General features: G+C 45.3%; 1 protein-coding gene across 4 annotated transcripts in view; it reads left to right on the forward strand.

Moving 5' to 3' along the window:
* Window positions 1–18,734, forward strand: part of RHPN1 (rhophilin Rho GTPase binding protein 1) — a 974,759-nt gene that overhangs the window by 26,136 nt on the left and 929,889 nt on the right. For 3 of the 4 annotated variants that reach the window (XR_007772628.1, XM_050940897.1, XM_050940898.1), the window contains exons 4-10: window positions 1,733–1,808; window positions 2,521–2,598; window positions 5,367–5,491; window positions 6,363–6,529; window positions 7,225–7,412; window positions 8,289–8,445; window positions 12,156–12,275. Coding sequence is in view for 3 of the 4 variants with exons in the window: in XM_050940897.1 (XP_050796854.1) it covers window positions 1,733–1,808; window positions 2,521–2,598; window positions 5,367–5,491; window positions 6,363–6,529; window positions 7,225–7,412; window positions 8,289–8,445; window positions 12,156–12,275 (911 nt within the window). In the remaining variant the exon portion in view is untranslated. The remainder of the gene's footprint in view (window positions 1–1,732; window positions 1,809–2,520; window positions 2,599–5,366; window positions 5,492–6,362; window positions 6,530–7,224; window positions 7,413–8,288; window positions 8,446–12,155; window positions 12,276–18,734) is intronic. The other variant, XM_050940899.1, reaches the window with a different exon arrangement.

Raw genomic sequence — 18,734 nt, forward strand, 5'->3', positions numbered from 1 at the left:
GTGTGAAAAAACACCCCCCTGAGCGCTGCAAGATACAGCGCTGTAAAGCCTCAGTGTAAACAGTGCCGCAGCACAGGGAGCGCGGCTCCCAGCGCTGCAAGCTACACCTATAGAGGATGTGGTTTACATGCAGCTCTGGGAGAGCTCTCTCCCAGCGCTGGCGCTGTGACCACACTCGCACTTGATAGCGCTGCCGTGGCAGCGCTTCGAAGTTTCAAGTGTAGCCATAGCCTAGGAGTTCCTCTACTTTGCAAATCAATGGAATTACAGCAGAGTGCAGAATTGGGCCCTGTATCTCTAATAGGCAAAACCAAGCCTCTGGATCCAAATGCTTCCAAATACAGAGATTCGGTATCCAGGTCACAATCTGAACTTTCACAGCACTGGAGTTCTTGGTTTTAGTGTTCAGAGGCTTGACCTTTGCTGCAACCCTGATCTGAACCTAGACTGGGGTGGTCTCTTTGCCAAACTATAATGTACTGCAGGTCCAGTGACCTGCTGCTGCTACAAAGACATGGAATTAAAATTCAGATTTTTCAAATTTTAAAAGGCAGCCCTGGCCTGATAGTTCTCTTGTAACCAATGAAATGCTAGCCCTAATCTACTTGACAGAAATCCTCTTTTTAAATGTTGATGTTGTTAATGGTTTACAAGGCACACATTAATGAACACTTCTCATCTTCAGAGTGCTTCGCAAACATTAACTGATCCTGTGATTGTAGGCCAATGTTAAATCCCCATTTTAAAGGTGGTAGGAACCTAAGCCATCCTTATTTCCACCCCCTTTAGCAGGTCACTTAAGTGTCAAAACTGGGATTGAAACCCAGGAGTTGCTGGGTCCCTGAACTTTGCTCAGATCTTCGCCTGTCTCCCAAGAGCTGTTCATTAAGACACTTTAGACCAGTGGTTCTCAAACTTTTGTAATGGTGACTCCTTTAACATAGCAAGCCTCTGAGTGCGACTCCTTCCCACCACCATATAAATTAAAAACACCTTTAAATATATTTAACACCATTATAAATGCTGGAGGAAAAGCAGGGTTTAGAGTGGAGGCTGACAGCTCACGACCCCTCCATGTAATAATCTTGTGATCCCTTTGCAGGTTCCCGACCCCCAGTTTGAGAACCCCTGCTTTAGACCATAGCAGCCAGTTCAGCTTCTGATCTTTTGACTGCTTTTTTAAAATTCAAAGTAGCAACCTAAAAGCACTAGATTCTTACCCATGCACTGCAAAACATGCACCCAAAGCCCTCATAAAGTAAAATGCTGTTCCTGATGTGAGTTCTTTCAAAACTACCTTCACAGCTGAAAACGTTCGTATCTGGCTTCTGTGTGCTCACTCACAGCCTGGTCCTTTGTAAGTCAGGTGGGAGTTTTGTCTTTAACTTTAATGAAATCATGGTCAGCACCATGGTGAAGTGACCCTTAACTGGAGACACTCAGGCCTGTAGCATTTGGGCTGCCATTGAAGTAGGCCAGAGAAGAATATAAGAAATGCCCCCAACGGATCATATTAATGACCCGACTAGTCTCAGACACTGGCCAGTAGTGACTGTTCCAGAGAAAATTAAAACCCACATACTGCACCTTTTGCCATTCTAATCAGGGGTAACATTTCTTCCTGACCCCAGCTGGTGATCACTTCTGGCCTGAAGCATGAGGATCCTTTACCCATATAAGATAATAGTGACTGGAAATATAAACTTTGCTTGTCTGTCATCTTTTATTTTAGTGAATCTATCAGCGTCCCTATGATTCCTTTGGGGCTAAAGGAGACTAAGGAAATGGATTTAATGGCCCCATTAAAGGTAAGCCTGCTTAAAGTTATTTGAGTTGACATGCTGACTAAGGTGGGGTGGCACCTGCCAGTTGAATGAATCAGCTGTCATCCTTCTGACTCCTTTTAACCTTATGAACATAAAGGCATAAACTTTACCATAGTTACATGCGATATTTAAGGAATAATGTATATACATCATGCCATGATTATGAACATCTGTATGTTGCAAGCTTTCAGCAGAGACCTTACATGTTATCCTTTATGGACAAATACCCTGTAAATAATGTATTTGATATAGTGAGTTTGTCAGGTCTGAGATGAGTTGTTTGCAGAGAACAGGGGACCCATTGTCAAAAGGCCTATGTGTCTCAGTAACACCAGTTTATAAAGCCTTGCAAATAATAGGCCAGATCACGTCCCTTGGGCTTTTACTTTCAGAGGGGATAGAAACAGTGGAAAAGCTACCAAAGAACTGTCCCAAATCTTTGTAGATGGGAGCCCAACCAGTTCTCCAGGAGCCCCTGTGCATAAACATTTGTTTGACGCTTTTCAGGGTTAGGGAGTGTGGTGGAACTGCAGAACTGTCTCCTGGCATTGTTTGCCATGCCCTTACAAAGGGCATCTACTCCTTTGCTAAGAGAGATGGTCAGTTGCTTGTTCAGTAGCCATAGAATTCACCCAACAAACTAAACCAAAAGCTTCTATTTTTCCCGTCTCTCCCCATACTCTCCCTTTTCCAGGATCTCATCAGTGAACATTATGGAGAAGATGGCATCTCATTTGAAAAGGAAATCAAAGAGCTCATGGAGCTGCGGCAGGTTTGTGCTCCTCATGTTTAAAAACAAAAATCCACCCTGTTTTGGCTGATTCAGGAGGAAAATGGGTCATCTTTGCGAATCATTAGTTCTATGGGTGATCTTTACACGTAACTTCAAGAGGTGTTCTGTAGTGCTTTGTGTGCTTTATATTGTTGGGGTATGGGATTCCCTGGAGCACATTTGGAAAAGTTGCAGCTTCAGTTTATAGGTTACAAAATACTGTATTGGTGCAAGGGTCTGTTGTCATGAGTCAAACTTTAGGATTGGGGCCCTAGTGAGCAAAGATTAAAATTGGACCATGGTTCAACTGTCAGAATTATTTATCTAAAATATCACTCTACTATCTGAACCTCTGACAGCTTACAGCAGAAAAGCCCAGTGCTAGAATGGAAAAAGACTAATTTTGGATCTGTTAATAATGGAACTCTGGGGTTCCACCCCATATCTATTAAAATCTGTCATCTCAAATTGCCTTTTGAAGCCAAAATGGGCTGCTTCCCACTCCTGCATTTGATCAGATCTATTTTTCTCAAGCTTTGGTAGATTAGCAAGGCTGCACTAAAAACACCCTTAGAACATAACATTAGCTTTCAGTTTGCTGAGGTCAATCTTAATAATCCAGCCCAGAGTCGAACATTCTCTAACTTGCCTTTCCTCTCATCTCGGGCTTCATATGAGTGAAGTGGTGCCAACTATGGACCTATATGGTTGGATCCAAAAATTTGTATTAAAAGAAGGTTAAGGTTTCAAAGTCATACACTCAAAAGTTAGGAGATGCTTTGCCAGTAAATCTTACTTCAGCCCTCCTATATCAAAGTGCATAGGCTCAGACTTTAATTATGATCATATACTATTATTCCCCCCACCCCAGGATCCTTGCCTCATTCAGTGTACAGGTGTACTGTCATTTTCTATCATGGTAAAAGAATCTCAGATATGTTTATTTGGGATGAATTTCATCCCCCTGTGCCAAAAGCAAGGCCTCTGCACCTCTTAAATCTCACTTCTGTGCCCTCAGAATAGTGCTGAAGTGGCACTGAGTGACACATAAGCCTTATGCTGTCTCTGATCAGCAGAGAGTGTCTCCCATTAATTGCACTGGTCTACAATTTTTGAGAAGTCGTCTGCTTCAGAGATAAAATGTGATATTTACTATGTATTTTGATGTGCTGAATTCCAATATGACAATTAAAACAACTCATTGGCTACTGTTTCTAAGATGTTTAAGTTTTTGTATATTGTGTAGATAGTAGAGTTTTAATCATAAATTGTAAACCTAGGTCTTTTCATGTGTTTATGGTTGCTTTACATGATATTTCACCTGTCCTGTTTATGTAACACTTTAAAAATCAGCAAAAGGGTTATATAAATAAAATTTATTATGAAACAAAAGGCAAAAAACTATTATGTAGATAGTTTAGTCCTATTCAGTGTCTACTCGGCGTTTCTTGACTTGTCTCTTGTATTCATTAAATGGAGCATCTCTTGTCACTGTCCAGAAATAGTCTGCAAGCATTGATGGGCTCCATTTGCCCTGATAGCCTGCCAGGAGATTCCGCTGCTGTAGTCTGGAGCCCAACAGCTCTGCCTTACTCTTGGGTAGTTCCAAATCCCTGACAAGGTCATTCAGTTCACCTTGTGTTATGAGGTGTGGTTCAGAGGAGGAGGATGGGAGAAAATGTGGGTCCTGTGACATTGATGGTTCAGGACCAGAAGTTTCATCCTCTTCCTCTTCCTCGTCTGACTCAAGTGAGAATGATTCTGGTGCATCAGGAACCGGCAGTCCTTCTCCGTGGGGTACTGGGCGTATAGCTGATGGAATGTTTGAATAATGCACAGTCCACTTTTTCTTCTTTGACACACCTTTCCCAACTGGAGGCACCATGCAGAAGTAACAATTGCTGCTATGATCTGTTGGCTGTCTCCAAATCATTGGCACTGCAAAAGGCATAGATTTCCTTTTCCTGTTGAACCACTGGCCAAGATTTGTTGCACAAGTGTTGCAGCATATGTGTGAGGCCCATCTCTTGTCCTGATCTCCAATTTTGCAGCCATAATAAAGGTGATAGGCTTTCTTAACCATAGTGGTTAGACTGCGCTTTTGTGATGCAAAAGTCACTTCACCACAAACATAGCAGAAGTTATCTGCACTGTTCACACAAGTACGAGGCATCTGTGCTCACTTTGGCTAAACACATATGTCCCTTTGCAAAATCAAACACTGACAAATAAGAGAACACGACACTGTATGATTTCTAGAGCTGATATAGGGCAATTTGTTCAGCAGAGTGATGTAAGCTTCGTTATCATTGCATCATCCATGACTTCTAGGAATAACATGATGCAATTCGTATCATGTATGACGCAATACCAGCTTCAGATTGCATCATTCATTGTTTTGCCTAAAAAGCAAGTACTGTCCAAACCCAGTCATAGATTTATTCATAGATCCAGTCAAAGATGTATTTTAGTCATTTCTGGTTTAAATTGAGATCCCTTCCCTTTATAACTCACTTATCCTCCACCATTCCCAAGTCAAGGGTCGTATATACTGACCCAATAGCATATCTTGAAAACTAGAACCAATCACCAATTTTAAGCATCATTTTTGTTCTCAGTGACCCAGAATTAGTAAAGTTGGACTACATTTATTTCAGAAGCATTTTGGCTGTAGAGCAGTGTTGTTGGTGTGCTTGCCTCTGTTTTGCTGCTCTTGATGTCTAAATGCCACAGCTGCATATGTTACTCTTTTCCATCCTCTTCCACAGGCCATGCGGACTCCCAGTCGGAACGAGGCAGGGCTAGAACTTCTGATGGAATATTACAACCAGCTTTACTTTCTTGACAACAGATTCTTCCCTCCCAATAAAAACTTGGGCATCTTCTTTCACTGGTTAGTGAGGGTCTTAATATTGCTGATATTGGGGGCTGAGGGTAAATAGATCCAGATGCCCAGGCCTCTGTAGAGCTTGTTCCTCTAAAATATTTCAAAAATCATCCTTTTCTCTCTGTCCTCATCACCAGAAGTTGGGCATATTAACATAAAGTTCTGGGTTCCAGCACTACATTCCATGTGTTCTTAGGCAAATCACTTAAACTCAGTGAAGACTGCAAAATGGGGATTTTAATGCTCATGTATCTTTAAGGGCATTGTATCCTCATTGCTATCTGTAAGTGCTTTGAGATCCTTTCCAGCATGTGCTGTACAGTCAATGCAAAGTGTGATCACAGCATTCATAGTTCCTATTTCAAGTTGAGCAAAACATGAACACACAGTGAGCAACAAAGGAATCCAGAGTGTAATAAATGGAAAGAGGCTTGTGGTTTTTAAACATCGACGCTGTGGAGGCCTCCTTGTTCGTGCCACATCTTATTTAGATGTTTTCGGGTCTGGCAGGCACCAAATCATAAACTGCCCTGTGGAACGCTGTGCAGTGGCATCATTCCCTTTGTGGTGGGTTGTCCACTGCTGACAATTTTCAAATCAAGATTGGATACTTTTCCAAAAGATCTGCTCTAGGAATTATTTTGGGGCAATTCTCTGGTTTGTGTTCCAGAGGTCCCTTCTGGCCTAGAACTATATGAAATTTCAAGTCTCATCTCTGTGGCTAGCCTTTCTGTCGATATAAGCATTGAGAGTGGGTGGCTTTTCAAGCTGCAGAGAAGTCTGTTCCCCTTTTGGTAGGCTTATAAATCATGCTCCAGCGCATACTGGGAAATCTGCATTTTAAGCAACAAATTTGTCTTTTCCCCTTTGTCTCTAGGTATGACTCGCTAACTGGAGTCCCTTCTCATCAGCGCGCTCTGGCTTTTGAGAAGGGAAGTGTGCTCTTCAACATTGGAGCTCTGCACACCCAGATTGGGGCACGGCAGGATCGCACAACCCTGCAAGGAGTTGACCGGGCTATAGATGCTTTTCAAAAGGCAGCTGGTAAGTCAGCTGTTTAGAGCTTTCTTGGTGATTCTGTTTTTTGGTGGGGAGGGCTCTTCAGGAAAAAATAGTGGGAGGACTTCTTGTTGCTCATTTCATGTGAGAGACTTTGGAGTTATTGAGTGTATGTTTTGTAGATGCACTGAGCCTGGCCAGTGCCCCCTAATCCTGACCTGTAGCCCCCCTCTCTGCTATAGTAACTAGACTAATAACCCACCATATCCCAAGTTTTGCTAATGCATCTCTCAATCCTGACCCTGTGAGAAGACCTCATAACCAATATGGAGAGTGTGTTGTTCTGAGGCATGTGTGACTGGTATTGCCTCTAATCTGAGCTCTCTAGACAGTTGCACTCATTTACCAGAATCAGGCTTTGACTTCACCAGCACATTCTGATCAGCTCTCATCCATGATGTGGAGTAGCGTAAGCACTGACGGAGTCTCTAGAGCACACGCAGCCGAGGCAGGCAGGAGCAGCGTACCAAAGTGAGGCAGAGTTTGGAGAGCACTGAGAATGAGTCATAACAATGGCAAGTGCCAGGCATATCAGTGGCCGTCATCTACTGCTCTACTAATCCCACTGAGTGGTGGTGGTTATGCTCACTATCTACATTTGCCAGTCTCCACTTGGTTTTAGAATTGTAAGCAGAAGAGTCTTTTGCAGTGTCTCTCTCCAGCTGCTTCTATTCATGCAGGTGCCTTTAACTACCTGAAGGAAAACTTCTCCAACGCCCCTAGCCTGGACATGAGCACTGCCTCGCTGAACATGCTTGTGCGACTGATGATTGCACAGGTGCAAGAGTGTGTCTTTGAGAAGGTCACCCTGACCAGCGCCCAGAATGACTTCTTCACTCAACTGCAGATTGCACAAGAAGCAGCCAGGGTACGCATTGCTGCACAACTTCTGTCTGAACCCAGCAAAGCTGCTCATCTCTTGTGGCTTTACTTAGCAGAGCCGTCTGGGGTGTGGTGGGAAGAGAGGAAAACCAGCAGGGAGGGACAGGCAGAACCCTTGAGCAAGGGGAGATCTAGGAGGAAGCACAGCTGGCTTAGGGGGATGAGGCATGCCCTGTGGGGAAGCGATGGGATGGGATGGGATGGAACTACATGGAGCTGTCATTGCTGCAATGAGCAAGGGAGGCACTGCAGGCTGTGCACACTCATTTCTCCACTGGGTGAAATGCAACCATTAAACACAGCTATCAGGAGGGGCAGCCATTGGTTTCCTGGGTACTCCACGCCTCAATCATGAGCTGAGCAGTTATGGATTAAGATTTAACAATATTTACATTTCCAAAAAATAAGGAATCCTCTGTGAGAATTGGGGCGAAGTCACACGAGTCTTGAGTTGAAACAATCTTGTGACTGGAACTGTGTGACAGGAATGGGTCACTCAATTACACTGTTCTCTTCACTCCCTCTAAAATGTCTGGCACTGCTATCCACATGTACTGTTAAACTCCCATCCGAGTGCTAGATATAGACCAGGAATATGTTGGGTGTTTAAAAGGTGCTCACCCTCCAGCCATGACTCTATGGAGCCCTCCCTAATTTCTGAAGAGTCTTACAGCTCTACTAAGATGACACTTCAGGGTGAAGCCAGGGTGATATCTTGATTTGGGATCATTAATGCTGTAGGCCCTCTGGGCTAGATGGACCATTGGTCTGACCCAGTATGGCTGTTCTTTGTTTTTAATCCACAGCCTCACAGTTAGACTGGTTTCTGATTGATTAATAGCCTGTGTTTTGATGGTTGCAGGTTGAAGAAGTCTACTCGTTGGTGCATCAGACCATGACCCAGGCTCACGTGAAGGATTATGTACCTTTCTCATGGGCCACCATGGTCCATGTCAAGTCTGAGCATTTCAAGGCCCTCTCCCACTACTATGCTGCCATTGCACTTTGTGACTGCCTCTGTGAGTATCAGTCCTACAGCTGACCTGCAGCCCAAAGGCGGCTGTGCTGTCACCTAAACGCTTGTTTATCTTGCGTCTCTATGTAGCATTCATCAAAGCAACAGCTCAGCACTTGATCCCTCAAGGTTCAAATGTGGGACATGAGCAAAAATGAGGGGGACACAGAAATAATAGTGCAGGAAGCATAATGCCTTGTGGGACGTTTTAACATAAACAGAACTGTCTGTAACCTCACTTAATCTGAAACTGAGGACAGGTTGAGTAGCGGAGGTGAACTTGATACTCACTGCCTCCCTGCTTCTTGTACAATGCTTGTAAAGACCTTTGAGAGCACTGGCTAAAAAGTGCAATAGGAATGCAATATGCTCTCCGTTTCAGAGTTGCAACAGAGACATGGGAGTAAATAGCGAGGAAAGGAGAGGGCTTGTGGAGTGTTGATCCAGTTCTTGCCAATCAGTGCGGTATCTCTAAGGCTGCAATAAGAAGTATTCCACTTAGCATTCTGTACCTAGCACTGCCTGTGGGTGCCCTGTGCCCTCAGAGTGAAGGGGTAAGGATAGTGCAGGGAGACTGCTTGAGAAAAGTTCATTAAGGGCCTGGCCTGGGACTTGGAAGACCTCAGTTTAATTCTCAGCTCTGCCACAGACTCCCTGTGTGATTCAAGGCAAGTCACTTAATATCTCTGTCTCCATTCCCCATCTGTTAAATGGAGAATATTTCTTTTCTCTCACCTTCTATCTGGCTTGTCTGTTGTGTATATACACAATGCCTTGCACAATGGAGCACCAATCTTGTTTGGGGCGTCTAGACAGTACAGTAATATAAACAGCTGACTTCAGAAAACATAATTTCAAAAATCAAGATGTAAGTAATACTTTTACAATGGCACAGCTCCACAAAGGGGGCTTAGACACTGCAACACTGAGGATCACAACACCTAACTTTGGGGTGCCAAGAAAATGACAGGAACAACGCTAAGATCTACAAAACCTACATAACAAATGGTCAGATAGGTACCTTAGAGTGCGATCCACAAAGCCAACAAGGGGGGTGTGTCCTAAGCCCCACCCCTCTCTGAGTTTGATTCCTGTTCTCTCCCCCCCCCCCGGTTATTGAATCACTAACAGAGACTGGCATTTGGTTGCCTAGGTCACATGTGGGGCCTCATCAGAGGCTGTCTAACTCCATGTAAAATAGCGGGGGTGGGATGGAGGGAAACCTCCTCTATAACCTTTGTCCCTGTGGTTAATGTACTCACTCAGAATGTGGGAGATGCCCCCCTGTTCAAGTCTCCCCTCTGCGTGACAAGAAGGGATTTGAATAGGGATCTACTACCTTGCAGGTGAGTCTCCAAACGAGTGGGCTAAGGGATATTCTGATGTGGGTCTCCCTCACTCTGCTATTGAAGTTGTTCCCCTTCAATTAATATTTAAATGATCCAGTCATTTAATTGAGCATGACAAAGAGATAGAATGACTCTGTTGGTTTGGGCACTTGCCTGAGAGATGCCAGATCCCTGTTCGGATCCCTTCGTCTCATCAAGCAGAGGGAGCACTTGAAGAGAGGATTAGACCCTTGCAAACCAACAGGAGCTGACTACAAATGTGGAGTTTGAGTCGTGTATGCAAATAACTTGACACTCTTTGGTTCAGGTCGGGTTGGCAGGGTTTGGCCAATGGCGTTTCTCACCGATGGCCAGTGTGACGATCACCAACTGACTGAGCAGCGAGAGCCAGCTCATCACGTCGATGAACAAGGGGTTGGGGCCTGGTGCGTTCTACACTCAGCTGTGGCCCAGGCTGCCACTGTTGCTTCCTGCCCAGCAGGAGAGGGAGGCGGCACTGACAATATGGCAATTAGGAGTCTGGCCCTCAGTAGCCCCTGCAGGCCCAAGGAGACAGCACAGCACCAGCTGGTGAAGTGCTGAGACTACGATCCCTCCCAGCACATCTCTGTGAGGCTCACCCAATGTGCTTTACAAGATAGTCAGGCCTGGTTTCTATCTGAAAATGTTTACACTCTAACCCCACATGTGGAGTACTGCCTAATAAGTGGTAGGGAGGGGTAAGATGAGGAAGGAAGAGGGTTGCAGCAATGCGGTCATTTCAGGGGTGTGTGCGCATATCTGTGGTTCAGTTGTCATCTTTCTAATGCCTCCCTCCCCCTGCTTTTCTTTATTGGCTCGTTCCACACAGGTGTCACAGAGGAAAGCAAGTCTTTAGCAAACAGAATGAGGAGCGGGTGCTGGGTTAGTGGGCCCGAATTGGGAGGAAGCTCCACGAATAGGGGGTTATGGGGGGGTGGGGATGGGAAGCTTGGAGACTGTTGTAGGAGTAGCAGGTGAGGATGGTATAACGACCGGCATCGTTACAGGGCAGCAAAGGCAAAGCAAGCATTTTTCTAAGCACTCAAACGTGTGTGGCTTTCGCAGTGACTGTCCTAACAGTAACGGCTGGTTAAGGGGTGGGAGGGGGGAAAGCAAGAATCAACAGGAGAGTCCCCACACTACCACATCATGCCCATTCTGGCTTTTGGGAAGGCAATGTGTGTCTGCAGTTCAGATGCCACAGCCATTGTTTGTTCTCTCCCTAGGTATAATCTAGCCCTGTTGTTCAGAGTAACAAATCCTTAGCCAGTACAACAGGCCATCAATAAACTCTTTATGCCAAGATTAATCCCCAGCTGGTACCGTACTTGCACAGAAAGAATCAGTATCCATAATGCCAGCATGACATAGGGCTGACTTCAGATTCAACAGGCTTCAGCAGTAGCTTCCAGTTAGTGTTCTGGGAACATGCTGGCTTGATTTTGATTATTATTTTTATTTAAGTGTTTCTGTTGGTCATGAGCCCTCCCAATCTCTCCTTATCACCTCCTGTTCCCTAGAGAGGAGATTATGCTATAATCCTGAAGTTCATCCAGACCTAAAAAGATTAGCCGCAGCTTTGGCCAGGGGCTAGTTACAAAAAAAAAACCAACACAAACTGACCAGATCCACTGCTCGAAGGGCTTGTGTCAAGCCTTGTTTCTGCCTCACCAGGATTGTGCTTTGGTCTAGCGCAAGTAGCAACGCAGCTGTGGCAGCGAGGGTGGGGTGGCATGGGCCAGCTTCCCAAGTCCAAGTCTGTCCAGGACGCATGGCACATACTGGAGTGGCTAGCCTGTCCCACCACCCATGGTGCCCTGGCGCTGCTGCTACTGTTACCCTAGCTAGTCCAAAGCTAGTTTGCCTGTGTCTGTGTGCTGCGATCACCCCTCCTGATTGCAGCGTATCCATCACCTCTGTATTTGTGACTTGGGCATATATATCTAGGTCACATTTTTTTTTTTTTTCATTCATGTCTGCTTTAAAAAGGACCTAAGGCAACTGGAAGAACTAGAAGATGCCCAGATACCACAGTGATGGGTGCAGTATAAACCCTAGAGCTGGTGCAAAAACTTGAAATTTTTCATACATTTGGTGATTTTTGTAGGCTGCCCCATTAACTACACAGGCTCCATGCTCTCCATTTGGATCCATTAGCGCAGAGGCTCTACTGTAATTAAAAACACCCATTCTCTAAACTGCTGGAGCAATGTAGATCCAAGTGCTGCTGCAGATAGGCTATCCGGGTTCTTCTCTCATCTGCCTGGGAATTTCCAGCTATTCATGAATGAGTAATGCTTTGACTATTCCACTGAGCCTGTATATGCCTGCTTGTTTCACACAGCCATCTCTGAAGCTGCCTTCCCAGAGCACGAAAAGGCTTTTGTTCAGTTTCACGTCACCATGCCGGAGGGACCATCGCTTCGTCTTGTGCTGCAAGACCCGGAGGAGCGAAGGAAACTGGGTAACTCCCTCAGCCTAGTCAACCTTGTACGGCATTAGCCAGGAGACAAGGTTTAATGCATGAAAAGCCCCACTGTAATCCCGCTATTTCTCTCTGTAGACAGCATCCTTGAGGGCTTGTTGAAGAAGTACTGAGAAACCATGTTCAACACTCTCCCTGCCCCAGCTCTGCCTTTTCCGTGGTGGTGGCTTGAAAGGGGCCTCTTCTGGGATGCTGTGACTGGAATATGCCAGGTGTCTCCCTTTTCATAGTCAAACTTTTAACTATAAATCCTACATCAGCCAGATATGGGGGATATTTATCAGCCAGGTTTTTTGGAGGCTTATTGCCTCACTTCTCTACACCTCAGTCCTGCTTTGCTGTCTTAAAGATAGGACCAGGGCATGAAAAATGTGTGTATTCCCTCTCCTTTTCCTTGAATTAAGTCCATAGATTTCTGTAGAAATTAAGCTGTCATTTAAAACCAAACAAAACCAAAAAGTTTTCAGCCTTTCTGGTTGCAGAGACCCTTCCAAACATGACTGGATGTAGCTCTGTCTTCCTGAGCCTGCTGACAGCTCTAGTGCCTCAGAGCCCAGTATGAAAATGAAGAGAATCCTTTCACTTTAACTCTTCTGCTTGGAAATTCTGTGGTAGAAGCAGACCCTACAGTTTTCGGGGGCAGAGTAACAGACGTTCTCCAGTGACTGTATGTGTAAGAAGAAATGGCATTTTATGGGGTCCTATGTTCTTCTCTCAATAACTCCACATTACATCTGCTTATTTTGTACCCTAAAGAAGTTTTTCTAACTGCCAATGTTGCAAGTGCCCGTAGGATCAGAGAGCCAGGCTGGGCTCTTTCTGGCTCGCATATAGCCAACAATAAAAGTACTGCACTCGGTGCTTAGTTACAAATACTGCTGGTGATGCGTGAGCCAGAATGGAATCTAGCTCTCTAATGTAGTGTGGTTGGCTCTCCAAGGTTAACTGGAGGCAAAACCAGGAAAGTTTGCTTCAAACATTGAAGTCAGCAGTTATCATTCTGAATACACCCTGGGAGAAGCGCTAAGTGTAGGTGCTTTTCCAAGTTGGACTCACTTTAATGACCTTGCACTGCATTCAGTGGGTTTCTTTCCCAGGATGTAATGGGAGTTGGATTGGGCTGGGAGCCTGTAATGGAACCCAAAACTTGAGAGGGAGATGTCTTAGCATTAGGCTTCGAAGCATTATTGGTAAATGTTGGAGAAACCTTGATTTCACTGTACGCACAAAAACTGATGACTGTTTCCATCAATAATGATCACAATTTGCAGCTAGACAAAGTAAGAAATATGCTGCTTGAGAACTTATTAGAGTTTAGGGATATTTACTTTGTCAACATCACATGTCAAAATATATAGTATGCTTTAATGGTTTAAAACTTCAACTTTTTGAATCTCAGCATCTACTAGAACTGGCAGTTTCACGGAAAAACGAATTTAGGACAGGATGCTGGTATCATACTGGAAAAAATAAAATTATTATTAGAATATACTAATGCTCATTACTAAAAATATTTAGCAATTGAATTGATGATGATTTCGCAGTAATGTGGTCTGTTTAATTTTAATGAAAAGAAAAGAAATAAGACCCATAAAATCCTCAGCCTAAAACTTGGCTACTCAAACTGAAACTCGAATCTGGGAATTCCCTTTGTTTGGTAAATAAACATGTAATTTTTCAAAGCTAAACAAAGAAGGGGGAATTCCCAGATTCCAACACTTTAGTTTAAGGTAAACTGCAACTAACTGTCAAGCCTAGTACTGTCTTTTGATGTGGCTGCTGGCATGCAGCTGAATTCAGTACAGGAACTCAAGTCAAAATATTTCAACTTGAGCAAAAGTGGACCACCACCTGACCCAATTCATGGCTATTTTGAGAAAGTTATGAAGATGTCAGTGTTTCTTAAATGCAGAAATGGCAAAGAGAAGATGATCAGGTAGGCAGACTGCATGAGGAAACATTTTGCAAAATGCAGTGGAAAGAACAGACACTGGACCAATGACTTTGATTAAATGCACATAAATATTAGACTCGGACTGTGAGGATGAAGGTACTGATAATACTCCACTGTCATTGCCAAGAACCTCAAAAGACAGCCAGGTCCAGGTCAGCTAAAGACATCCAGGAGGAAGAGTCATGGTTCTTCTCTAAGTGATGTCACTATAGGTGTTCCACTGTGTGTGCGGCAGCACCCCCTGCACCCGGCTTTGGAGATCTTCATTAGCCGTGACTGTTGGACTGCACATGGGCATCTCCTCTGTCTCATGCTGTGAACAGGGTGTGTGTGTGTGTGTGTGTGTGTGTGTGTGGCACTGTGGGTTCCAACTGCCCCCCAGTTCCTTCTCCACTGCCTTAGGCTCTGCTGTGGATTCTGGCCCAGACCAGCTTCTCCTTTACCATTGATAATGCCTTACTTGTTGTTTGCAGTTTGTTAGTTCTTTCCTTCTGTGGAAGAAAATGCAGTCTTCGCTCTTCGGTTGTTTGCAGCAAGTCAGAGGCAGTGTTTGTTCTCAAGCAATTGCAAGTGGGAGAGAGCGCACGGATAGGGTTTCCCCCTCCCGAGGCAGGTCTCCTCCAGATAAACAGTTAGGGCAAGCATTTATACCTTTTGTTGCATACAATAATGATCAACAGCCACATCTTGTTTATACATATTCCTTCCTGATGTCTTACTTTTCTCAATAGTTCCTGCTACAGTCTGCGTTCCATTCTTATCTAACACAAAGTCAAAAAGCATCTCTTACAGTTTTCCCACTCGCCCAGGCCCTACCTTAAAGTCTCGCATTATTAGAGTTGGAATTAGCTTGACTCTTGCTCGATTCTGTTGAAAACTAAGATGTCTGTGTCAAAATTCCCTTTATCCCTATTTCCACTTCCACACTTCTGAACTCCCAATTAAAAAAAAAAAAATCTCTCCGCCTCTTTAACCACCTCGTTAGTTCGTAGTTTAGGTTTTCATTTCCCGCTTCCTGCCCTTTCCGACTGAGGAGATTTTCCCTCACCCTCATGCCCGGCACTCCTGGATTCAGGAGGGGCATGTCCTGCCAGAATGCCTTTCCAGTAACTGATGGTCACCTGCAGTACATTTGCTCCCTGGGGAAGGGATACATCCCACAAAAATGTGATCACTGCCAGGGCCAGAAAAGACTGGCACATTCGGCTTGTGATTTCTTTTCATGGAGAAATCACTGTGTCCAGCTTTGGAACCCAGCCCAGACATTTCCTCTCCATGGCCCTCACACTCCACTAGGTGGTGTACTGACCCATTCTCTGTGTCCTTCCAAAAGAAAGTAGTCTCCTCCCCATTCTGACCTGAGGAAACGGGCTCCATTGTCACTCATTGAGATGCCGCCTGACACAGCTCCATCCCCAGCAAGGTCAGTTGCCGCAACATCATCAGAGAGGGGACATAGGTGGGACCTGGAACGTCTTGTACTGATGTCAACCAGCAAATTTGCAGCCCTCGGCACTGTCTCTGGGTATTAAAGACTGAGATGCAAGACCTCTGAAACCAGTGCCAGCCAGACCTACTCCAAGCCTCACAGCACCAACAGAATTGTCAGCACCGACAACCCTACTAGCGCCAACATCCTTTTCAGCACCAACTAAGTCCTCAGCACCAGGAAAGTCTTCAACCCCATCAGCTGTGTCAACAATGCTCTTCCCTCCTCCACAGGAGTTTTGACATCTCAAAGACCTGTTTGTCTCTGAGGTGCCTGAGTCCCCCCACTACTTGAACATGACCTACATCCACTGCCATCCTCATTGCCAGAATCACATCACCGTTCACCGAGGATGGCACCTGCCTTCCCTAGTGATGTAGAAGAGGAGGAGAACTAAGTCCCACTCGAGATAATCTCACAAGGCCTCTTCTATACTTTACAGGCAGTCCACCATTGGACTAGGCCCCTGGTATGGACCGGTATGGATGCAACCCCATGTGCTACTCCCTTAAACTTGGCCATACTGGGATCTTTGGGCCATATATGGAGAACAGTTTGGGAACCCTTCCACAGACCAGATCTGAAGGCCTTCCCCTTCTTCATTGGTCTCTCGCCTCTTCCCATACTGGAGGAGGAAGAAGAGCAGGAGAAGGAAATTCCACTGCTGCTCCTCTTCTCCTCCTAATGAGGCTATCAGGTCTCCATCTCCTACTGCAGCTGATGACTCCAGACACTTTCAGAAATTGTTTTGCAGGCTTGCAGATACTCTTCAGATTCCTTTAGAGGAGGGGAAGGATGAACAACTGTTATAACCTAGTCCCAGATTTGGACCTTAGCGTCCAAAATATGGGGGTTAGCATGAAAACCTCCAAGCTTAGTTACCAGATTGGACCTGGTAAAGCTGCCACCACCCAAAAAATTAGTGTGTTTTGGGGCACTCTGGTCCCCCCAAAAACCTTCCCTGGGGACCCCAAGACCCAAATCCCTTGCCTGGTTTGGCTACGTGTAACCATTCCCACTCGCTTGGCCCGCTTCACCTGGTTGGCCAAGTCTTCCCCCAGTAGCATGGGGATAGGATAATTGTCATAGACTGCAAAAGTCCACATTCCTGACCAGCCTTTGTACTGGACAGGCAGTTCAGCTGTAGGCAAGTCTACAGCTTGTGACATGAAGGGGTAAATTGTCACTTTGGCCTTTGGGTTGATGAATTTGGGGTCTACGAAGGATTGGTGGATAGCTGACACTTGTGCCCCCTTGTCTCTCCACGCAGTAACCTTCTTTCCGCCCACTCTCAAATTTTCCCTTCGCTCCAAGGGTATTTGAGAGGCAACTGGGCCTGGGGATCTTTTGTGTGATGGTGGTGTAATGAACTGCACTCGGATGGCGTTCTTTGGACAGTTGGCCTTGATATGTCCCAGTTCATTACACTTAAAGCATCTTCCATCTGATGGATCACTGGGCCGAGGTGAGTTACTGGAGACTGGTGAGGTGGAAGAATAGGGCGTCTGTGGCTTTACTTGGGTTGTATGTGGGGTCTTTGGCTGTCCTCGGTTGTAGGGTTTATGGTCGGTGTGCCCTCTGAGGTAATCGTTCCCCTTGACAGAAGCTTTCTTGCTTTCTGCCACTTCCATCCATCTGGCTCCAATCTCCCCCGCCTCAGCGAGATTTTTGGGTTTTCCATCTTGTATGTACCGTGTGATGTCCTCAGGAACACCATCCAAGAACTGCTCCGTTTGTATGAGGAGGTGCAGTTCTTCCAAGGTTTTAACATTGTGTCCTGATATCCAGGCCTCATAATTTTTCCCAACGTAGTAGGCGTGTTTGGGAAATGACACATCTGGTTTCCACTTTTGGGTTCTGAAACGCCGACGGGCATGATCCGGGGTTATCCCCAATCTGTATCTGGCCTTGGTTTGAAAAAGTTTATAGTCGTTCATTTGCTGCTTAGGCAGTTCAGCTGCCACCTCTGCTAAAGGTCCACTGAGCTGTGGCCTCAATTCTACCATGTACTGGTCTTCAGGGATGCTGTACCCAAGACAGGCTCTTTCAAAATTTTCCAAGAAGGCCTTGGTGTCATTACCTGCCTTGTAGGTGGGAAATTTCCTGTGATGTGGAACCATAATTGGCGAAGGGTTGTTAGGATTGGCTGGAGTCTGTTGCTTAGCCTTTTCTAATTCCAGGGGTCTGGCGGTGTGCCTCCCTCTGGAGTTCTATCTGTCTTTTGTGGGCTGCCTCTTCTTCTTGTTTCCTTCTGTGGGCCGCCTCTTCTTCTTGTTTCCTTCTGTGGGCCGCCTCTTCTTCTTCTAGTTTTCTTTTGTGGGCTGCCTCTTTGGCTGCTTGTTCTCTTTTGTAGGCTGCCAGTCTGATGCTTTCTTCCTTTTCTTGCAGCTCCACCTCTTTTTGTCTTTTTTCCAGTTGTCGCCTGTGTTCAGCTTCTTTGATTTTTTCTTCGGCCTCCATTTTTGTATTGGAAGGCATGGTTCCTGTTTTCTTGTGTTGGGGTGCCCTCCAGTGTTTGTTGTCTGAACTTCAGGTTCTCTGTTGCCTCCTGGGGTCTGCCTAGCAACAGTGCCTTTTTCCCTTTCTTTCTCTAGCTAATGTTTTCAATGTAAAGTAAACCAGAAAAACCACTTTATTTGCATGTATATAGTGCTGGTATTTGACTCCTAATGGGAGTGCTATTGTGTGACAGAAGACCCGTAACAGCTCCTTAATGGTTTCTTGCTTAATATGCAAGCCACAACTGCCAGAGAGAGCAGAGAAAAAAATTCTCTCTGGTTCCCTTTTAAAACCAAACTGTTTCTCTCTGCTAAAAAGCCCCTAGCAGAGAAAAGAAAAATATAATATTCCTACTGGCTTCTGGATTGTATCTATCTCACCACTGCCACTCATGTCATAACCTAGTCCCAGATTTGGACCTTAGCGTCCAAAATATGGAGGTTAGCATGAAAACCTCCAAGCTTAGTTACCAGCTTGGACCTGGTAAAGCTGCCAC

Source organism: Gopherus flavomarginatus, chromosome 2 (assembly GCF_025201925.1).
Source record: "Gopherus flavomarginatus isolate rGopFla2 chromosome 2, rGopFla2.mat.asm, whole genome shotgun sequence".
Classification (NCBI taxonomy): Eukaryota; Metazoa; Chordata; order Testudines; family Testudinidae; genus Gopherus; species Gopherus flavomarginatus.